This window comes from Elgaria multicarinata, chromosome 4, assembly GCF_023053635.1.
Source record: "Elgaria multicarinata webbii isolate HBS135686 ecotype San Diego chromosome 4, rElgMul1.1.pri, whole genome shotgun sequence".
In the NCBI taxonomy this organism is placed as follows: Eukaryota; Metazoa; Chordata; class Lepidosauria; order Squamata; family Anguidae; genus Elgaria; species Elgaria multicarinata.
This window is the reverse complement of record NC_086174.1, coordinates 105991423-106015072: the sequence shown is the minus strand read 5'-3', so window position 1 is coordinate 106015072 and position 23650 is coordinate 105991423. Positions and strand designations below refer to the sequence as shown.

At 39.3% G+C, this 23650-nt stretch overlaps 1 protein-coding gene across 1 annotated transcript in view; it reads right to left on the bottom strand.

Annotated features, from left to right (window-relative positions):
- ME1 (malic enzyme 1) overlaps positions 1–23650 on the bottom strand; it is a 126943-nt gene that overhangs the window by 57335 nt on the left and 45958 nt on the right. Inside the window, exon 6 of the mRNA XM_063124914.1 lies at positions 11638–11741. Within this exon, the coding sequence (XP_062980984.1) occupies positions 11638–11741 (104 nt within the window). The remainder of the gene's footprint in view (positions 1–11637; positions 11742–23650) is intronic.

Below are 23650 nucleotides of genomic sequence, written 5' to 3'. Positions count from 1 at the left end.
ATCAAATTTGCAGATGACACAAAATTGGGTGGGATAGCTAATACCCTGGAAGACAGAAACAAACTTCAAAGTGATCTTGATAGGCTGGAGTGCTGGGCTGAAAACAACAGAATGAAATTTAATAGGGATAAATGCCAAGTTCTACATTTAGGGAATAGAAACCAAATGCACAGTTACAAGATGGGGGACACTTGGCTCAGCAATACTACAAATGAGAAAGATCTTGGAATTGTTGTAGATCACAAGCTGAATATGAGCCAACAGTGCGATATGGCTGCAAGAAAGGCAAATGCTATTTTGGGCTGCATTAATAGAAGTATAGCTTCCAAATCACGTGAGGTACTGGTTCCTCTCTATTCGGCCCTGGTTAGGCCTCATCTAGAGTATTGCGTCCAGTTCTGGGCTCCACAATTCAAGAAGGACGCAGACAAGCTGGAGCGTGTTCAGAAGAGGGCAACCAGGATGATCAGAGGTCTAGAAACAAAGCCCTATGAAGAGAGACTGAAAGAACTGGGCATGTTTAGCCTGGAGAAGAGAAGATTGAGGGGAGACATGATAGCACTCTTCAAATACTTAAAAGGTTGTCACACAGAGGAGGGCCAGGATCTCTTCTCGATTCTCCCAGAGTGCAGGACACGGAATAACGGGCTCAAGTTAAAGGAAGCCAGATTCCGGCTGGACATCAGGAAAAACTTCCTGACTGTTAGAGCAGTGTGACAGTGGAATCAGCTACCTAGGGAGGTTGTGGGCTCTCCCACACTAGAGGCATTCAAGAGGCAGCTGGACAACCATCTGTCAGGGATGCTTTAGGGTGGATTCCTGCATTGAGCAGGGGGTTGGACTCGATGGCCTTGTAGGCCCCTTCCAACTCTGCTATTCTATGATTCTATGATTAACTATAATCAATGCTGTCTAGGTTCCATGTTGCAAACCCACTTCAAACCCTGGTTTCAAATCTCTGTTTAAGACTGGAACATTGAAGACCAAACATAATTTTCTAATTATGATTAAGAGATAAGCAGGATTTTGTTTATATCAATCATATATGATTCTACAATTTGCAATGCATTCCTATGCATATTTATTAAGAAGTATGTTCTACAGAGTTCAATGGAATGTATTCCTTAGTAAGTGTGCTTTGGAGATTGCAGTCATAGAAATTTAGGTGGCCTTTCAATTTAAACAACTTCATATGAAGTAATCAGAAGCTTTATTTTTGAAACACAAAAGCAAGAAAGAGTATGTGGGCCTTCTATAGTTGTTGTATGTATCACATGATGATGACAACCATTCATTTTCCAGTGTTTCAGATCTAATCTTCTTTACAGTTGTGCATACATCACAGTGATTATAAATACAGATGTGGGGATTTGATGTGTGAATTTTTGAAGAAGTGTCAAGAATATTACAGACGCCAAATACTTCCAGGGAATGAATTAGTCAAATGATTACATTCATGTTGCAGTTCAGAAACCAAATTATTTTTTCTCAGCTAAGTAATTCTCCAACAGTCCTATTAGACGAAAGCCTGCCAGGTGACTGAATTTAAACTAACACAAAAATATTACTGCTACTACTACGATTTCTGCATACTTTCTTTCCCAACAATGTCTTCTAACACTCCTCTTGAGTTGCTTAACAACAGGCAATTCTAAATTCTCCTACGTTGAAGTGTTTGAATATGCAAAATAAACAATGTCTAGTTTGGCTCTTTGGAGATGTGGCAACCCCATCCACTATACCAATCTCCTACTTTATTTTCCCAAGAACCTGAGTCAGCCTTCCCCCCACCCCCCGCCGACATAGCACTACACACCTCCTGCCCCAAATTCCATCTTATACATCAAGGATGGAGAGCATACCAGACAGGATCTAACTATAGATCTCTGGGTGATTTGTAGTAGATCAGGAAAACTTTCTAACTTTCACTTGTTTAACATCAGCAACAACAAAAACGGATTTTCACCCTACAATAAACTACTATGAAATAAAGAAAGTAAGAAGAGAAGCCAGAATTTTGATGTGATAGCTTAGATCCATGATTTAAAATAAATTTTCTGGGATGAACATATATATGGGTCATAGACTGTAGTAGATACTTGGCTATACCCCTTGTCTGTTTGTTACATTTATATCTTTCCTTTTTCTCCAAAATGCCTAAGAGGCTTTTTACACAAAGCATTTATTGTGCACTCATGATGGTTCACTCATAGAAGTTTGCAGGACATTTTCACAGCATCGCCAATCTCCAGTACCCCTCTCGTTCTATTTTAGGTTTATTCTGCGATTTTATAAATCGACAAAAATGCAGTAATAGAAAAAGCCAAAAATCCCATGAAAGACTGTGTAATTCAAAAATCATGTGACATTTTAGAAATACTGTAGTGCCATCTGTTGACTATATCAATGAAACATATGGAACATGCCCAAAAAGGAACTGGGGAAAACAAAGGGGGGGGGGAGTGCGTGTATTGACCACATCATGAACTTGGAAAGATGAAGGCCCGGTAAACAGTGGGGTTTTCCCTTAATGTAGAGAAGCTCTAAGGCGGCATATATGACACACCTCTCCATTACATCCTCACAATACTATTTATTATTTATTTATTTGTTTGTTTGTTTGCTTATTACATTTATATACTGCCCCACAGCCGAAGCTCTCTGGGCGGTTTACAACAGTTAAATATTGTAAACATTAAAAAGTATACAACATTTTAAAAACCATCAGAAACATAAAAACGTTATAAAAACAACAATTCCGGGGTCCATTAAAAACAAATTTAACGTTGTTAAATGCTGTTAAAATGCCTGGGAAAAGAGAAAAGTCTTAACCTGGTGCCAAAAAGATAACAATGTTGGTGCCAGGCGAGCCTCATCGGGGAGATCATTCCACAGTCGGGGAGCCACCAACCGAGAAGGCCCTCTCTCTTGTTGCCATCCTCTGAGCTTCCCTTGGAGTAGGCACTCAGAGGAGGACCTTAGATGTTGAGCGCAATGTACGGGTAGGTTCATGTCGGGAGAGGTGTTCCATCAGGTATTGCGGTCCCAAGCCATGTAGGGCTTTATAGGTTAAAACCAGCACCTTGAATTGGGCTTGGAAACGTATAGGCAGCCAATGCTAGCGGGCCAGAATCGGTGTTATATGCTCAAACCTCCCTGTTCCAGCTATCAATCTGGCCGTCGCATTTTGCACAAGCTGCAGCTTCCGGACCATCTTCAAAGGCTGCCCCATGTAGAGGGCATTGCAGTAATCTAATTTGGAGGTTACCAGAGTATGAACAACTGAAGTTAGATTATCCCTGTCCAGATAGGGGCATAGCTGGGCCACCAACCAGAGTTTGTAGAAAGCACTCCGTGCCACCGAGGCCACCTGAGCCTCGAGTGACAGAGATGGTTCTAGGAGAACCCCCAAGCTACAAACCTGCTCCTTCAGGAGGGAGTGCAACCCCATCCAGAACCGGTTGAACACCCCCCATCCGATCAGAAGAACCACCCCACCAGTAGCATCTCAGTCTTGTCTGGATTGAGTTTCAGTTTATTAGCCCTCATCCAGTCCATTGTCGCAGCCAGGCACCGGTTCAGCACATCCACAGCCACACCTGATGAAGATGAAAAGGAGAAGTAGAGCTGCATGTCGTCAGCGTACTGATGACAGCACACTCCAAAACTCCGGATGACTGTACCCAACGGTTTCATGTACATGTTAAACAGCATGGGGGACAAGACTGACCCCTGTGGAACCCCATACTGGAGAGTCCACGGGGCCGAGCAATGTTCCCCAAGCACCATCTTCTGGAGCTGACCCGCCAAGTAGGAGTGGAACCACTGCAATGCAGTGCCTCCCACTCCCAACTCAGCCAGACATTCCAGAAGTATACCATGGTCGGTATCGAAAGCTGCTGAGAGATCGACAGAGTCACACTCCCCCTGTCTTTCTCCCGACATAGGTCATCATACAGGGCGACCAAGGCTGTTTCCATGCCAAAACCAGGCCTGAAACCCGACTGAAATGGATCCAGATAATCAGTCTCATCCAAGAGTGTCTGGAGCTGGCCCACCACCACCCGTTCAAGGACCTTGCGCAGGAATGGAACATTTGCTACCGGCCTGTAGTTACTGAGATTTTCCGGGTCCAAAGAAGTTTTCTTCAGGAGTGGTCTCACTACCGCCTCTTTCAGACTCCCTCTCGCAGAGAGGCATTACCCTATTTCTTTGATTCAAAGACACACTTTCCCCCCCATATAAACATCTCTAAAAATGGGGTGCGTCTTAGAATCGCGGGTGTGTCTTAGGTGTTTTTTTTTCTGTTGGTGGTGCTGAAATTAGTGTGCATCTTACAATCGATGTCGTCTTACAATTAAAGGAATACGTTAATCACTTCTGGCTGTTCCATCCCTACTAGCTTTTATTAGCCAAGAGGGGCAAGGACCCAGTACAGAGGTCGTTGCGCGGACCAGTCCAAGCACTGTGTCAACATCCTTGAGCTGTACCAGCTGAAACTCATCCAAGAAAACTGGACAAGACTTTACTCTGGACACTTCACTAGATTCACCTGCTGGATGCAAAAGATTTTGTTCTGTACCCTGTGAGGTAGGTTAGGCTGAGTCAGTGACTCTCCCAAAGTCATCCAGGGAGCTTCATGGCCAAGTGGGGACTAGAATGCAGATCTCCTGAGTTCTAGTCCAACACCCTAACTACTACACCACCACTACACCACACTGGCTCTCAAGCCAACCCCTAAACCACCATTTGGCATTTGTCCCCACTTCTCTCTCAGAGCCCTTCTTCTGTACCCAATTCCAGTAAGTGGATCTCAGACTCTTGTAAATTTTTTTTTAAAAAAATCAAAAATCAGAATAGGTCCCACAAACTGCCTACTCCTGTTTGTCACAATTATTAAACGTACAGGAGCCCCTTCACCATACTATCTGCAATTTTAAATGCAAAATTGTTACTGAGAACGAACTGAATGTCTGGGTAAATATACCAGTTACCCAGACATTCAATCCATTCTTAGTAACTATTTCTCTGCTTGCATTTTCAAAAACCACTATCCAGCAAAAGTACAGCTAAATTTATCAAAAACCAAACATTACACAACTGCTTGGCCTGTTCATTCCAAGATGCACAGCTTGGAGATGTTAGGCAAACTGGGAAATATGTTCCATATATTTTCTTGCTGTGTTAGCCATTTTGCAAATTGCCATGTATGTTCCTCGTCATTCTTTTATGATAAATGCTCTCCTTGGTTGCTAAAGGATACATAAAAGACTAAAAACAATACATAACTTAGTTCCTTGAGAGATGCAGGAAACAACCAAAAAAACTAATCCTGCGAGTCAGAAATAATAATGTGACATATCACAGTTGGTGTAATAGAAAACAAATTTTATATACCACTGCTTATTCTCAATTCATAAAACAGTCCAAATGGATATATTGTAAAAATCACCACCAACTCTTATTGTTAATCTAATAATAATAATAATAATAATAATAATAATAATAATAATAATTCATTTCTTGCTCGCCTCTCCATTTTGATCGAAGCGGGGAACAACAATCCTAAAAACATCCTAAAAACATTTTAAAAACATCTTCAAATTCCACTGGATAGGCCTGCCGGAAGAGATCAGTCTTTATAGCTTTCTTGAATGCTAGTAGTAGCTTTCCTTACTGCTACTATTTACTATTTATCATTCATACATTTGCAAGCTGCTTTATAGTATTTCCCCTCAAATGACACGAGTTTTTCATACTTGAGTTATGCCCAAGGTGATACAATGATCTTGTGGTAGTGATAAGATTTGAACCAGATACAAGCTTACTACTACTTGCTTTGCTTGTCATCAGTACTTTTCATAGACATGCAAGTCTGCGAAATCCAGACATATACATACATATATTGTATTTTGTATTTGTGTTTTTAGACTGTTGGTTGTTTTATTATGCTTTTCATGGTTTTAATTTTTGTGAACTGCCCAGAGAGCTTCAGCTATTGGGTGGTATAAAAATGTAATAAATAATTAAAATAAATAAATAAAATAAGTTGACGAGTCTCGTCTGGCAGGCCATTCCACAGTCTGGGAGCAGCAGAAGAGAAGGTCCTCTGGGTAACAGTTGTTACTTTCTCTTCAACTATGACCAATTCTCACAGTACCATTTAGAGTCAATGTTGTGACAAACTGTTGTTCTCATGAGGTAATTGTACCACAACAGTTTCACATAGTGAATACTTAGTTGAAATAGAAAAGTTAGAGTTCTATGGGACCTTAAAGACTAATAATCTGTTACAGTTTGAACTTTCATAAACAAAAGCCTACTTTATGAAATGGATGAAATAGACACGGGTATCTTTGCAATCCCAGGTATATATAGGACTAGATTTCTAAAGCAGTCCCCTGATGAACTTAAGTTTTAATAGACATCTATTTTTACTTTGGACTTCTACTCTTACATAATGTTGTCCCATTTATCAATTGTCTCCATGCCTGTAATAATTAATTTGCAAGTAGACAAGAGTATAGACTCTTCCCAACAGTAATCATAGGAGTAACTTGCAGGAAAATTTCCAGAAACAAAAATCTGTACATGGGAAGTGGTAACCATGAATCCAAGATGGGCCAAAATCTGATTAAACTAAGAACTCTAGAATTTAATAGTATTTGAATGTTACTATTGAAGTTGCTGTGCGGCCCAACCATTCCTTCATGATTTCCAGTAAGTCACGTTTATCTGATTTCTTGCCAATATATTCCTTTGCCAAAGGGAGAGACTGTGCCAAATGAATAAATTAATGGCAAGTGCTGTAAGATCCTAATGAAATGTTAAACAAAAACATCATTCTAAAGTCTGACCATTTTTATTTAACTTAGGGCTATAAGGGCTATACTTGTCCTTAAGCAAAAAGAAAAAAAGAAAAGAATCCAAACTTGTACTATATACTTTCCCTTCAGTTTGATAATATAGCAGATAAAGATGTTAAGCTTAACCATTCCATGTATATTTGAAGAAGGGGCGAACAATTTGATCTGCTCATGTATATCAAATCTTCAAACATGTCACTGTAACCAAAAGGCAGACACAGGTGGGGGTTTGCAGAAGGACCACCCAGACTGATGCATCATCCTGGAGGGCTGAGCAGATACCCTGTTTGGACAGGAGCCTTGCTGAAAGGCCAAATGCCTTTGTCAAGGGGTCCAGAGGAGGCATCTTACAGTCAAGGCTCCTCACCTTTGCATCAGCGTAAAAAGGGAGGCATGACTGTAAGACACCTCCTTTTTTAAGCTGATGTAAAGGTGAGGAGCCTTTGCAAAGAACAGCTCATCTATATTGCCTAAAAGCCATCCCTATTTGGACCCATCATCGTCTGGGCTTCTGGAGGCACTCTACACATGGACTCTCCTGACTGGAACTTTGCATTGCTAAAGACTTGCCATGAAAAGTACTGTGTGGCTTTTAATACACTTGAACTCTTCTTTGCTGTGGATTGTATGTCTTTGTTGACAGCTCAATGTACTGGGTTTGATCTACAACTTTTGGACTTTCCTCTGCCTGGACTCATGTGACATGGAGTTGCCCATGTGAAAGCAGTGGCACAGAACTCTGGGTTTATCCTTCCCTTAATCTTATTTAGGCCTTGACCATGTTGCCAGAGTTACCAACACATGATCCAAGGTTGGACTAGCTCTCTTTGGGTGGTTTGTAAGGCCTTTCAAGCATTTGCCCCTTTGATCGCCTGAGGGATCGTATCAGGAATCATTCCCCTCCCTTGTCCAGGTTTGGAACCTGTGTATGGATTGACCCTTCCCGTGAGTTCAGAACCGTGGAGATGGCAACGGAGAAACCATGTTGATGCGGATCTCAGTCATGGTAGTGTTGATCAGCTTTTGACTGTTCTGGAATTTCTTGGAGCCTATAGCTACTAACCATCAGCTATATGATTTCTGAACTGTGTAAACATTAAGCTTTTGCCATGAGATTTCCTACAATAAAGAAGTCTCACTGATTTGGGTGTCCTGTGTCAGTTTGTCAGAATGTGTATTTGCCCGAGGGACCAGGAAACCTGACATTGTGATGGGCAAATAACGTCAGTACAACTGAAGATTGAACATTCAAACCAGATGTAAAAATTTAAACTCAGATGTGAAAGAGTAATAATGCAATACAGTAATTCAAAAGTAGTATAAAAGTCCCAATAAAGCAGGGGTGGGAAACTTTAGAGATTCAGGGGGGCAATTTCTACTTCTCACCATGCCCCTCATTTTAAAATAAAAGTGTGAGAGTGAGGGGGCGCTGCCAAAATTAGGTGGTGCAGCAGCAATCATTTGGAGACTGCAGGGACTTCAAAGAATGATGGGGGATGCATGCAGCTCACCTCTCCACTAAAGAACAAGCATATGAGAAAAGGCATTTATGTGTCTTATATCAAGTGAGGGCAAAAATACATGTCACACAGTCAACTTTTTCCAACATTTGCTTTTGAAATTATGTTGAAGCAAAACCAAAACCAGAACAGGAAGCAGTCTCTAAAGCAACAAATTGCAATGGAGGAAGGGAAAGGGAAGGGCTAGTCAACCTTCCCTTCTGGATTATTTGCCATTCAAATTCCCTCTCTCCCACTCTTTTTTTACCCTGGATGCTTTCTGTTTCAAAGAGGAAGAAAACACCAGAGAAAAGATGCACATGGCTGCTTATTATGTATTCTTTGGCCCTGATTCCAGGGAAGCAAAATAAAGAAACTTTGCTTAACTATCATATAATTCATTTTGTGCAGTCCTACTTATAATAACATTACATTTTTGTTCCCTTCTTCATATGGAAAGAATAGATACAATAAATCAGATGTTACATACATCCGAAAATTAGAAAGTAAAATTGTGACCAATTTAATGATGTTGTTTCCAGGCTGCACAGTAAATGCCACAGTGAAAAACCACATTTAAACTTAGGTCATCTGCTTGGAAATGTCTGCATTCTGACAGTTAAGCATGAACTTACTGTGCACTAAGCATTCCAGGCCAGAAATCATAAGATCTTCACTTATTTATTTATTTTTGTTTTTACTTTGATATAGAATGTCCTTGATTGAGCCATCTGGTTTTGACTAAATGTGCCTTTTGTGCTACAAGTACAGATAGCACAAAGTCTATAAAGTTTTAGGTTTATGGCACACTATCATGCTGAGGTTGGAAATTCATAATCCTGAGAGAAAGGTCTCAACTAGATGACAAGAATGTCTCTTTCAGCATATGTTTATCTGTCTAAGAACACAAATATTTTCCTTTCTAAAAATTAACTCTTCATACTATTGAAAAAGTACAAGAATCTATAGAGCATGTTCCTTAAGAGAATTGATTTCATCATTTTAAATGTTTATCAAATCAATGTATATCTTCAAATCAATGTGGGCTGATTCACACATGTGTATTAATCACTGTGGTCCTCTTCTCGTGCTCCAGCCCATAGGTTCAATAAATATATGAAGGAGAGTGAGATTGAGCCCATATGTGTGATGCATAGAGACCACGATGAAGAACTATATAACCATGGTTCTTATTTGTGAGTACAGACCATATGCACACAGAAGCCATTATCACATTCCACCCAATGCAAAGGTGGTCAGGAAGTGGCACCAGTAGTTGCAATCTTGCTCCTCTCCATTCACTAATTGAATGTATGGACTGATTAAAGCATGTGTATGCATGCATCAGCAGAAGGCATCAGCAGCATCAGCTACTACCACACACCTTTCAATATCAGCACAAACACAGTGCTTTCGAATGGAGTCAATTCAGATATTGAACTGTGACATTAGATGTACAGTAATGAATTACTGTTCATGCATGTGTAAACCAGCCCCATATCAAAAGTATATACTGGCTTAGAACATTAATTTGTTGCTCTCAATTCAATAGCTATGCATAACTGCAACATTAAGAGTATCTTGCGGCAACTATGGTACACCAGCACTGTATGAGGCAAGTTTATCCTGCTATGCTGTCTGTCAATGACAATCTCCTTACAACTGCTTACTGCAATGTATCAACAAGTGTCTAAATTTTGCTGAAGTAGTTGGCTCCAAGGTTGGCATAAATTATCTTCATTTCAGCTACCATCTAGGGCCCTTCTTTGTTGATACTTGTGCGACATGATAATTTAGCACACCACTTTTACACTATATCTGGTAATCATGCCTACTATCGATACCGTAGTATTGATTCCACCTTCTGAAACTGCTTGTTCTGGATTGTTTCACAGTATTGCTACAACAGTCCTTTGCTTACGCACATCTTGCAAAATCCCAACTACCGTATTTCTTCGATTGTAAGACGCCATCGAATCTAAGGCGCACACTAATTTCAGTGCCACCAACAGGGGAAAAAAGCTTTAATTCGAAGAAAAAATAAATTTCTCCAATCAGCCAGCAAAGCAATTTTATGGTACATACACGCAGCGGAGGGGGAGAGGAACAGGGAGCGAGCGAGACACAGACACACACGCACGCACCCACACGCACACGTATAGAGGCAGGTTACATGAATGGGAAGCAGGAACCAATCGTCCCCTGCCTGGGAACGGACAGCCACACATGCATTCAAAAGCTGGTCTGCACCATTCACACGGACGGGAGGGGGTGGGCGGGCGAGCCCAACCAGCGCTGCTCAGGTGATTCTTCCGCTTCCCTTCTCCTTAACAGAGGCGAGGCCGAGCTCTTTGGAAGCTCGCTGGCCTGCCGGAGCTGGGGTCCCTCCCAGCCGGCTCCCGGCGGCAACGTTTGAGATGCTTCGAGACGTTGCCCCTCTCCCCCCCCCCGTTTCTCTCTCCACTCCCTTCTCTCTCTCTCGCTCTTCACCCCCTACCCTCTTTCCCCGCCTGTCCCGCTGCAGACTCGACAAATGTAATTACCGTATTTCTTCGATTCTAAGGGGCCATCGAATCTAAGGCGCACCCAATTTTTAGAACTGTTACTTTAGGGAAAAAAGTGCGTCTTAGAATCGAAGAAATACGATAGAAGGGGTTTTGTTGTAGTTCATAGGCAACCTGTACCTAGATTACAGCATATGATGACTATACATGAGAGATATTTTGCTATGTGTGTATATGCAAGGAGAAGATGTGATCAACCATGACTTCCCCAGTGCAGATATCCTATGTTTTTACACAGTAAAAAAGCCAACATATATAACCATCACACATATGGTTTCCCTGCAACTTGCAACATGTGAAATGTTCCTTATTTGCTTGTTCAATATTTCATAGGCTCTGCCCATTAGACATAATAAGCAAGTCTCCAAGTATTATAGCAATGAAATTTACCATAAAGGCTGTCTCATCTCATTCTGGTTTCTTTCAATATAAATTAAATATTTTTCTAACAGAATTTTTTCCTAATATAATAAAAACAGCTATCCCTCCCCCTCCTTTCCTGTTATTCTACAGAAGTAAATCCACAACATGTTAACATTATAAACAAATGAGCTCAAAGTAACAACTGGATTTTATAACAATTTAAAGAACTGAAGGAAGGAAGTAAAGAAATGCATATCTTCATAGTTAGTCCTCCTTTTTTCCATCTGAGTACAGTGAAATTCAGGGACATTCTACAATGTAAATTGCACAAATAAAATCAGTTACCGGGAAGTCACAGCTTGCATAAATTCATCTAGAAGGTCATCATAAGCTTGGCCTCTGACTCGTTTATGTTTCAGCCCAATATATAAAGGATCTTTTAGCAACTCCTGTTAAAATATAATAAAAAAAATTAAGTCATCATCATAGTGGACAAGTTATTATTTAGCTCACTTGAATCCAAAACCAGAGATGCGAATATCTACCCTGGAGATTTAAACTTGTTTATACACACACTCACTCACTCTCAAGGAACCCTGGGGTGAGGGTGGGGATCTCTAGCAAAGAATTCTCAGCACCCGCATCAAATTACAATTCCCAGGTTTATTTGTAGGAAGCTTTGACAGTTAAGCTAATTTAAAATTGATATAAGTTTGTAGTGTAGATATGCCTGGAGAATGAGACTGATGATAGATTTGTGTATAAACAGGATTAAAAATAAATATACATAGATTTATTCATTTATACAAACTAAGACAAAATTGCTGAAAGCATCCTATGTGGAATCCTTTTCGTCATTCCTAAATGAAAAAGTCAAAGTTGAATACAAAGTTATATAATCAAATTTTCTAGAACAGAAATGCCTTTCCAGTAGTGATGGAGAAGAGGGAAATTTGAGATTAAATTACAGAGTAGATATTACATTCTTTTTTGAGCATAAATGTTGCCTTTGAATTTCAGATGTTAAATCATACATTATAATTTACAGATCCGAATACATGCAGTGCCCATTTCAACAACAACAACAAAAGTTAAACAAGCACATCCCTGCCCACATTCATTTGTAACGTTTTATGCTTCAGAATGTTCAGAAAAGTGTATTTCAACAAACTGATATATTTACGATTTTGGCATTTTTCTTATTAAGTCTAAGCTACTAATGAGTACAGAACCTTTCAAACATTATTTCAGATTCCCTCTTCCAACTTCAGGAAACAGTTGGTGATAATCTCTTCCCATGACAGAGATATCCCATAGCAAGGGTTCGTTTCCATCCTCCAAAAGCTTTCTTTATAAATGTTTGGCAAAACCAGCACATGCTTGCAGACTGCTAAGCTCCCTTTCTGTGAATATCATGAAAAATTATCAATTCCTTTGTTGTCCACTGGCATGGCAGTCACCTTTCCAGGCATAGGCACATAGCTGATTAATGATATATTCAGATTGTCTCTCCTCTCTCCCACTGTGCTGGAAATGTATTCTAATTACTCTAAGTTTGTTTGTTTAAAGTGTGTCACCTGCTAGAGGCAAAGTCAGTCTCACCTCTAATACTGACATCACTATTAGCTAGCATCGTAAGGGTGAGAAATCATGTTTTGCCCCAATCCTGACAACACTTCACTACTTAAGGCAGGACAAAAAGTTAAGTCAATGTATTTTCTAGCACACAGACCCATTGTAAGAGGCTAGAATTTTCTTGGGACCCAAAACTATTCCATGACATGTGTGAAAAATTAGGACTGAGGAAGTAAGAAGCATGATCCACCTAGGGCCACTCAAAGGCAAACAAAGACAAATGACTTAACTGTAAGCCACAGGTAAGCCAAAGTTTGGGGATTAACTAGATCTGTTTCTATATTATGTTATTTTCTCTGTCTGATATTCTGTTTTCCAGCATAAATCAATTACTATTGTTTAAATAATACCCACGCATCTTGGCTTTTTTCTATGTATGCTCTATGCTTCTTTAGGATTTATATACACCATTGTGTGTACACTATGAAGAGACTATATGGCCCAGAAGAAGTTATATGGCCTCAGGAGTCAAATGTGTCAAGCCAAAATAATTAATTAGCCCTACTATGTGTTTTTGTATATCTCCCGGTTAACTAACAGGCGTGACAGATACAATGAAAATTACAGAATAGAAGCAGCAGTGGCAAAACACAGGAGGGTTACAAAGTGAAGATATCATAATCTAACCCCCCATAAAATTCTATGAATGAGGCTGCGCAACTGTGCAATAAAATCCTCTTCTGAAAGCAGAGCAGTTCTTAAAATACTGAATTTCCACTAATTAGGGATGTTGTTTCCCTTACAGATTTTAACTAGTAGAAAAATTTATATGTATTTTCCAAAGTTTCTTTTGAGCCATGAGATAACGTTTTCTTCTGGAAATCCATTCTTTTCCCCAGGCGATCTCCATAACCCATACTGTAGGACAGACAACACACTAACCCATCACAGGTAAAATAACCCTTACAGCAAACGGTGGGTTTTCATAGTGGCTTATTTGGGGGAAATAACCCACTGTGGTAGGTAAGGGACAAAACATTAACTCACAGACAAAATGCTAACCCATCACAGGTTGTTCCAGAAAATAAACCTTCATGGGTTAGTGTGTTGTGTCAACCCCTCATGGAGTCTTGATTGCCCCATATTAGAAATGGTGAAGAAGATTATCAAAGTTCAGTCAGCTAAAGAAGGCACAATTAATGCACACTATCCCATTTCACTGCCTCTATGTTCATGGCAATATTTATTGCTATAATCAGTACTATAGGCTTTTGATTTTTGAGTCTTCTAGACCTTATAAATTTTCTTGTCAAAGAGCTAAAGCTGCAGCCAGATAGCAGCTACTATTTCAGATTGAGACTTCAGGCTAGCTATAACAAATCCACTCTATCTATTGCTCTTGTCCAAAGTTGAATAATTGAAAATATATGGTGTGTTTTGAATTGAAACATGCAGGCAGTTTGGCCAATGAATCTTGATAGTACTAACCAGAGCCAAGCATTGTCAAAATATTCTTTCTCCTCTGAACCAACAAGTGTTCTATCTATCTATCTATCTATCTATCTATCGGAAGAGTTTTTTGAGGAACAGGGTGATTGTTGAGACAATCCCCTGGTGAATATTTTAAATTCCCCTTGCTAGTCTCCTTCCCATGAATACAGCCAAGACAGGACAGTTCACTGCAAATCTTCTTCTCTGCAGAAGCTGATACTTTTTTAAAAAAAAAATGACCATTAATTTCTTTTCCATGCATGCAGCTTCTCTAGCATTTGGGCAGCGGGGTGGGGTGGGAGCTAATCCTTAGGCTAGGAATAACTAACACAGCAAAAGAAGAAAGGACACTAAAGCCAAGCTTCATAAACTTTCTTTAAAGCATTGAGAAAATGTACTCATTTAGTCACTAAAGTGTTGACAACTTTCTGCTTTCACACTCTTAAAGCTAGATTTATAAACATTTAGTGAATAGTGGTCCTATTGATTCTAGTGGTCCAAATCCTAAATGGTTTTTATAAACAATAGGATTGTGTGTGTTTTTAGGATGGCCAACTTATAGTCCAGCTAAGGCTCCTGCCAGGTATAAACAGTTTGATAAGTACTTGAATTTAGTAGTGGTAGCTTTCCAGCATTTACTGTATATTGCCTGTAAAGTATTGCCAAAGTAACTGAAGCAACAGGAGTACTCTTGTTGTTTCTGTGCAACACCTGAGAACACAAGTTCCCTTTGAATCTTCTCATGAAAGGTGCCAATATGTTTCAGTGTTGCGAAGCTAACTCTTTCCAACACCCATTCAAAGCTGTAGCTTAGCACAGGCACCGCGCCCAAACCTCCACACCCTTCCATCTGCAGAGCCAAAGTTATATCACTGTTCACATGCTCAGTACCTAAATATAGGGTTGCTGCTCAAAATTTGGGTTTCAACTCACCAAAATTTAAACATGCTTGGTGAAAGCTAAATGCTTCTGAGCAGGCATATTTCATTCACAGTCTTTCTATAAGCATGAAACAAAGAAGTGTACATCTGTTGGACTGTTTGAAATGAAGCATACATGTAGGAAGCATCCAGGTTTCTGTGCACATTTTGGTCAACTACACAGTGCAAATTGGACACTTTCCAACATACTCTCCGGTGCCAGGTGCAGCAGAGAAGTCTTTATCCATACCAGAGGCTCAAGATGCTCCCAAGATTCATCCAGAGTTGCCCCACTTGCACAGCACAGTTTGGGCCTTTCATGCTACTACATGATCCCTGATTGGGACAGAGTTGTCAGGGAAAGCCTGATCTACATCATCAAAACTACAGGCATCTGCCTAGGACAAAAATGCCACAAGCTCATACTGAGGATGTTATGTAGTTACAGGATTTGGGGATCACCCATAATTGCTTTGCCCAGATGACCAAATTATTCATAGTAATTCACTATTCAGGGGCAAGTGTTGAACAAAATTCAAGGCTGTGCACCTATATGGGCACAAACACACACAGTTCCTCTAACTACTTGCCATGAACAGAGGAAAAACATATATTTATCATAGAGTATAAAATGCTGAAATACCTTTTCCCTCCTGCATGGTTTAAAGGAGAAGGGCTTTTTGTGATTCTGTTGGACATTTTTCTTACTATTCTTATTGAACTTATTAGCAAATCGAATGAAATAAAATTTATATGATTTATAATTCTTATTCAGCAGTATTTATCCTCATTAGCAACCCCTGGGTAAAATATTTTGATTCACCTGGAACAAATTCTGTGGCTTAGGGCATATTCAAACCAGAGTTGTCTCACACACCACTCTATCTAGCCACCGGATCACACAAGCCCTCATATTCAAAACATTATTATTATTATTATTATTATTATTATTATTATTATTATTATTAATAATAATAATAATAATAATAATAATAATAGAGAAACAGGTTCATTAGCCTGAAAGAACATCTCTTTTAATATTTACATAAGCTCTGGAAATGTGTCAAAACAAAGAGGCATACATATGTTGTGCATAATGAAAAATAAACAGCCTATGAAAAATAAAAATTCTATCTCAAGCAGAAATTTGAATTTTAAAAAATAGTCAAGGAAGATGTGGGGAAACTGAACTTCCAAAAGTTATCTATCTGTCTAAAGTTATTTCTAGGCTGCCTTTAAGGGGGGAACTGTGGCGTTACACCCCACAAGTCAATTCCAAATGTATGTCTGCAGTTTGTAAGTCTGTGGTTTGTAGAATGTTGGCCTGAGTGAGCTGAGTTAGAATGTCTTGGGAGGGGGGAGGAGTGATATATATAAGGGAATGACTGAGGATTGGGAGTTCTTGTTCTTGTTCTTTTCAGGAAACTTTTTCAGGGAGACTTGTTAGGTACTCTTAGAGTCTGTAGTGCTCTCTGTGTTTATGGTACTTAAGTTCTGGGAAATTTGAGAGTCAGTGTAGTGAGTGGTGTCTTTAGGGTGTGGTGTGCACGTAGTGGAAGTATATTAATCAATACTGATAATAAAGAAAGTTCAAGAGTGATTGTGTGAGAAAAAGGAAAGCGCGAATGTAAATGAGTGACCGGATTGTATGGAAGGTTTCAAAAAGGTTTTTAAATGTTGTTATTTGAAACAAAGCTTATGAACTTTTAAAAATAAATTTTGATTGTTTTGTTTTTAAAGTACCACAAAAAGCCCATGTGTCTGTTTGGCATTTATCATCTTAAGTTTACACATATAACACCCACTCTGACAATCATTCACCTAAGCAGATATAACTCACAGTACATTATTATATATATTAAAATCCATTCTCCATTTTAAACCCCTTTCTCCACATAGTTTGGAGTAAGGTGGGTTTTATCCCTTGCCTCAGGCGTATCAAGTGGTGGTGCAGGGAGTAGCCTCGGCCGGGTCTGGTGTTCATAGCCTGTGTCGCCCCATAATAAGTGGTGGCAGACGGGAGGTCTGCTGTTCAGAGCCTGTGTCATGGCAGGAACCTCTCTGAGTTAGATTCTGATTGAAACATGTTTGATAAAATGAAACAAGAAGTATGGGTTTGAAAAAACAGACAGTATTTTAAAACACACTACAGTAAAGAAGTCTGTATCTAGCCCTAGCCATTTACAAAATATTTGTTGTTGATCCATGTACAGAAACAATAGCTACTTTGAGGCAACCAGAGCACAATAAGTTCAAGGGTAGTTCCAGGTGGAGAGTACCTACTAGCACTAACAGTCAAAAGGCATTATGCAGCTATTCCTTCTTTTGTTTCTTAACACAGCAGTGGGAAAAATACAGGAGGGCTTTAATTGAAAACATCAATGTCTCGACTCCTCCCCCCCTTCAAATTCCATGAAAGAGCAGGGCGATTGCACAATAAAAGTATCCTCTGGAAACATCCCAAAATTATTTTAATGAGCAGTTCCACAATAAACCTGAACTGCACAAACATACATTATTATATAATCGCCAGTGGAATAGTTTTGATAGGAATATTATAATAATAATAATAATAATAATAATAATAATAATAATAATTCTTCTTACCCGCCTCTCCGATTGAATCGAAGCGGGGAACAACAAGAAGCATAAAATACATAAAATACTGATTAAAAACATAGCATTCACTGTTAAAAAAACATCCTAAAAGCTTCCTAAAAGTATCCTAAAATTCTACTGGATAGGCCTGCCGGAAGAGATCAGTCTTGATAGCTTTCTTGAATGCTAAAAGATTGTCAAGCTGACAAGTCTCCTCCGGCAGGCTATTCCACAGTCTGGGAGAAGCAGAAGAGAAGGTCCTCTGGGTAATAGTTGTCAGCCTAATCTGAAGTAGATTCCTCCCAGAGGACCGGAGTGTGCAGGGCGGATTGTACGGAATGTAATAACAGTCTTACTCTAGCAACTAGTTTTCAACCTGGGCCAGCTTCATGCCTCTGGGAGGCCAACAAGCAGGGCATAAAGGCAAGAGGCCTCTGCCACTGCTTTTGAAGTGGCCGATAAGTGTCACAAAAGACAGGTTCTAGGAATATAGTTTGAAAAGAGGTTTCAGTATCTGGCTGAATTTAGATTTCCTGTAATGGCTATATTTATAAACCACGGTTTACAATTGCCCAGGAAACCAGAGTCAGAAACCATGATTTTAAGACAGGTAGCCAACCCTGATTTGTGATAACCCTAATTTGGCATACACCTGGGGAATAAACTAGGTGTTACACACAGTTCCGTGTAGTTTTCTGACTATTTGAAAAGCAAATGCAGCCTCAAAGATAACACGTTTAAGCAGAAAACAACTGGGAGAAGGGAAAAAGAAGGAGAAAGCCACTACTCATTTCTGTCATGCCTACCTGGTGTCAAGCCAAAAGCCAACTTGAAATATGGATAAGAATTCTGAATCTGCAAGTCTCCATTTTTCTGCTCGGCATGGCAAACCCTAACCTACTTTTCCACCTGTGGGTGCAGATATTCATACCTTTACTTTGAGTAGAAAAATGAATAGAGAGGAAAGGTTGCCACGTTCCCAGGCCTAGAGCTCTCTTCCATGTTTGCACTTGGCTGTTGGTTTGCCTAACCACCTCTAATGTAAGAATGACACTGGTAGGCATCAGTTTTTGCATTTAGGTGGCTTGCCTGCCTGCTGCTACAGGTCACTGAATGTAGGAACCTTCTACTACAATGCCAGTCTCCCTACTACATATTTGACAGCTTTCAAGAAGAGATTCAAAGGCAACTTGCATTCTCAGGTGTTCCACAGAAACAAGAGTACTCCATGTTGCTTCAGTTACACAGATTATATGACAAAGAGAACTATGAGAAGGTCATTCTTGAACATTATCAGTTCACAAAAATGATAAAATAATGCTAAATTACTTAAATTAAAAATGAATAAAACTAAAACAGATGTTAAAGTGACAAATTTATAACAATAATCTGCAAATGGAAGTTGGACTTCGCCTCAATACCTTGAGTTAGCACTAAGGAGTGAGTAAGGCATAAGCTTGCTCTCCCCTGCTTTTATGTTTATTAAATTATGCTTTAAGGTGCATTCCTGCATTGAGCAGGAGGTTGTACTCGATGACCTTATGGACCCCTTCCAACTCTACTATTCTATGATTATATAATCTATAAAGCTGTTTTTTTGGTCAAATAAAAGACTCTGGGGGAAATTTACAGGCAACTATGGACAACGCTAGTTTAGTCCTGAATTGACAGACTAGTTACACGTATCTCTCCAACACCAAAGGCTGCATTGCACCAAAGAGGTGTTCATGAATTTATGAAGCTGAGTGCTGATAGGACAGAAAATGAAAGCAAACTGTAGCTCTAACCATAGTTTACCTGTGCACACTTAGAAGCTCAAACCGTGCTTTCAGTTCTAAAACTACAGTTTGTACAAATCATGGTTTGGTGTTATATTTAAACATCTTAAAATATGAATATAGTATCCCATGTTTTGCGCAAGTTCTCTTTCTTGAAAGTATAATTTTCTTTCATCAATGTTGCTTTAAAATGGAAAGATCCCTTACTATTCAACTTTTCCAACTAGTGATCTGCAGTTTCAGTTATTTGCCCTTTCTGTTTGATTACTTTTCATATGCTTTAGCAACACTGCACTCTAAGTTACATTAGACTTACAGTAGTTGAGAAGTTGAAAGCGATGGATTCATAGAACATACTTTGATGCTTCTTTTTTTTAAAAGGCAAACTAGAACTTTCTCAAAGACTGTTTTCAATGTTACATTTTGCTCATAAAAGACTGGCTGTTATAGTAGAGTTCATGGAATTGATATATGTTCATGTTGTTTAATCTAGATTTACCACTAAGCTTCAAAGTTCCTGATACCCCTGAGCTAAAAGAAAAGACAAAAATAACCATTTACTGCGGTGGTGAATGTTTGAGTGCTCTTCCAAAAAAACTACAATTTTATAACAAGTAAGAGCTTAATAAATGTCAGGAAGAATTTGTCAAATCTCTGTCAATTTACTGAATGTAATCTACTGCCAAATCATCAGTAAACAAAGTCATTCAGTCAAAGGTCGGGCTGTTCAGATGACACACTAAGCTATGGTTAGGCCGCTAACCGCTAACCCTTTTGCAGCAAAAGGTTAGTGAGCATGTTTAAACTGTGGTTATGTAGGGATGGTTCACACGACATGCTAAGTCATGGTTCATATGACATGCTAAACCATAATGTTTAGCTCAAAATGCCTAATCACCGTGGCTTTGCATGTCATCTGAATGTCGTCTTGTGTTATTAGCATAGCATAGATAATGCAATTGAAAAATAAAGAAACACCTACCAATTTTGTCACTCTTTTGGCATGTCTGTACCAAATGGGCCAGGTCAACACATGCAGGAGAAAGATTCAACCATCAACATCTTATATGACTTCATCCTAGCAACTATTTTCCCAATTTCATCCCACTCACCCTATCTGCAAAATGAGAATATGAGAATACTAGCTTCCTTTACAGGGCTATTATACAGATCACCAGACATGGAATCACTATTGCTATATAAATGGCAAGTTGTATAGTTTTAAAATATGGAAATCTTCACAATAATTATTCTTTGTAAATTCTTTGTGGCTAAGCTAACTCAGATAAATTCTGAGAATGGAAGGAAGTACAAATAACCTGAAAAAATTATATTGAGAATTGGAACCTATTTGTTGCATATTGGAACTGCAGTTTAATTTCGAATGTAGTGGATGACATTATTTTATTTATTTTGGTATTTGCCATTTCATTAAAAAAAGAGCGCAAATAACAACATTTTAAATAACTTTAAAATGGTGCAGCCATGTGTGTGCGTGTGTGTGTGTGTGTGCGCGCACAGAGTGATGGCTGAAGTATTTTTTATTATATTTGCTTTTACTGAATGTATGGTTTTTATACTGTATCATCGTTTCTAACTGCTGATAGCCACTCTGAGTGACATGGACATTAGGAGGGCAGGCTGTAAATTTCTATGTAAATAAATATTTTTAAAAATAAAGAATGGAATTTTCATATGGCAACTTAAGGAGGTACACTGAGCAGCTTAAAAAACTCAGAAACTGTGTGTATCTGGTTCTTCGTTTTAGAGGCCCCTGTGATACATTCCCATCCTCAGAAAACCACAGCGTCTATGCATGGAAATGGTCCAGTGACACCTCATACTACAGCTGCCTTCTGCTGTTTATCATTTTAAAGGCTTCTCAACATATAATGCCTTAGGCAGCTACATCCATTTACTCATTTAAGCATTTATTTCTGTTTAAACTGATTAACAGGGCTGACTGAAGTCTTGTTGCACCCACAAATCAGTGCTTGGGAACTGGCATGTCCATCTGCAACTATATAAGCTGTGCTACCTCAATCATGCATGCAGACATGAGGTCACAACTATTTGGCATCAGAGTACAAGTCCCACAATTCAAAGAAGACCAGAGGGTTGGTAATATTCACAAGTGCTGCATTTGCCTGACTTCAGATATTTTAACAAATGGAGCATAGAAGAAAACCCTGTAGATACTTTATAAATATAATCTTGTATACATAAACTAATCAGAAAGACAGTAATCCAAGAGAAAAATAAATACTAAAAAAAAAATGAAAACACAGCAGGAAAGTATTTAAACTCTAGATTTCCCTGCTGCACAAATGTGCAATAAAACACATTCCAGCTGATATGGGGACTGGTGTTTCCATGTGCTATTGTACTCAGTGCATTCACAATTGGATCAAATCCATTGTAATTTTATATCTTTTGTAAAGTATTGTTTCTGGAAATATTAATTCTTAGGTTTATTAACACTATGACTTGATTCAATGTATATCCAGGGTTTGGGGTTAAATGTTTTCCAAAATACATCAAGTTCAACTTAAGTACGGTAATTCGTTAAACACACCTTACAAAGAAAACAGCCACTTGGAACACTCCTTATATTTATCAATCTGATAAGAGTATAACAGCGCAATCCTATACATGTCTATTCTATTGTCTTCAATGGGACTTTGAGGAAAGCAGCTTCTGGTTAGAGGGATTTGATGAGGAAAAGCAGCACGGAAGTGAGTATGAACAGGAGGTATTCATGGCCCAGGGTCCGTAAGAGACCCAGACTGACAAAGAGGCTAAAAGACGAGTAGTGTTGGCATGAGTGTCATCGCCCAAACCTAAGAGGCCAGCGATCCCTAGAACCAAGACACTGGGAAGCCATGAGCCTGAGACCCCTGAGCATAGGCAAGCCCAGGTCCAGCAAGGCACCAGCATACTCGCCTCTAAGGACTTCACAATTCACAGAGCCAGTGTGCCAATGCAGATACCTTGACATGAGCTCTTGGAGAGAAAAAGAAGCACTAGCTCCAGGCTAGAGACATATGCTTTTAAGCCCTTCCTTTTACTGAGGAAAGACAGAACCTGAGAAGGGATTCTGGAAGTCAATAGGGAAGTCAGACGAATTCAAATGAGTTCAGATTTCTATGAATCTCACCTGAAGATTTTGCAACATATCGCCTTTTTGTGAATCACACAAATTCCGTGGACCTTTTAAAAAAACTTTTGGGTGGATTTGCACAAATGCACACTTGCACTAATGTACACGAGTGCAAATCTGCACTTGCACTAATGTGCACTAGCATGAATGTGCATTAGTGCTAATGAGCATAATGAGCACAAGTATGAATTGGCACCAGTGGAACGAAATTCTCGGAATTCCTAAAAAAAATTCCAGTTCTATCAATGCATGGATGGCGGAAAAAAAGATGCCTGACAATCTGCAAAAACATAGAACAGATTTAACAAAATCCATACATCCCTAGATATCAAGGCATAGAACCGCCTTGAGTCCTAGTACTGAGGAAAAGGTGGGATATAAATAAACAATTAAATAATAGAAGGCTTCCGTTTGGTCCCAGTTATCATCAGAAGAAGTTGCTCAATAGGAGCTCTTGTTAGCATTGCAATACCTGGCCTGCCTTGCTGATCTTGTCCTGCCATGCTCACTGGGCTCCTCCTCTTACAAGGACAGGGTGCTTAGCTCTTTCCCTGTCTGCCATTGATCATCCCTTTCAACCAGGTAGTTCAAAATATGGGGATGGAAGAAGATATTTGGAGAGAAGAGGTAGAACACAAAGTTGCAGCCAGGAAAAGAGTTAGAAATCCCCTTCTCCAAGACTACTTTTCTAAACACACACACACACACGCACACACACACAGCAGTTAAAGCTCAGATTTGCATGTTTCTATCTAGTATACAGTATAATTTGCACACAACATAAAGCAGATTAATTTTATCGTGTGCTTTTCCCCCTGTTATGTTAGCACTTAGAC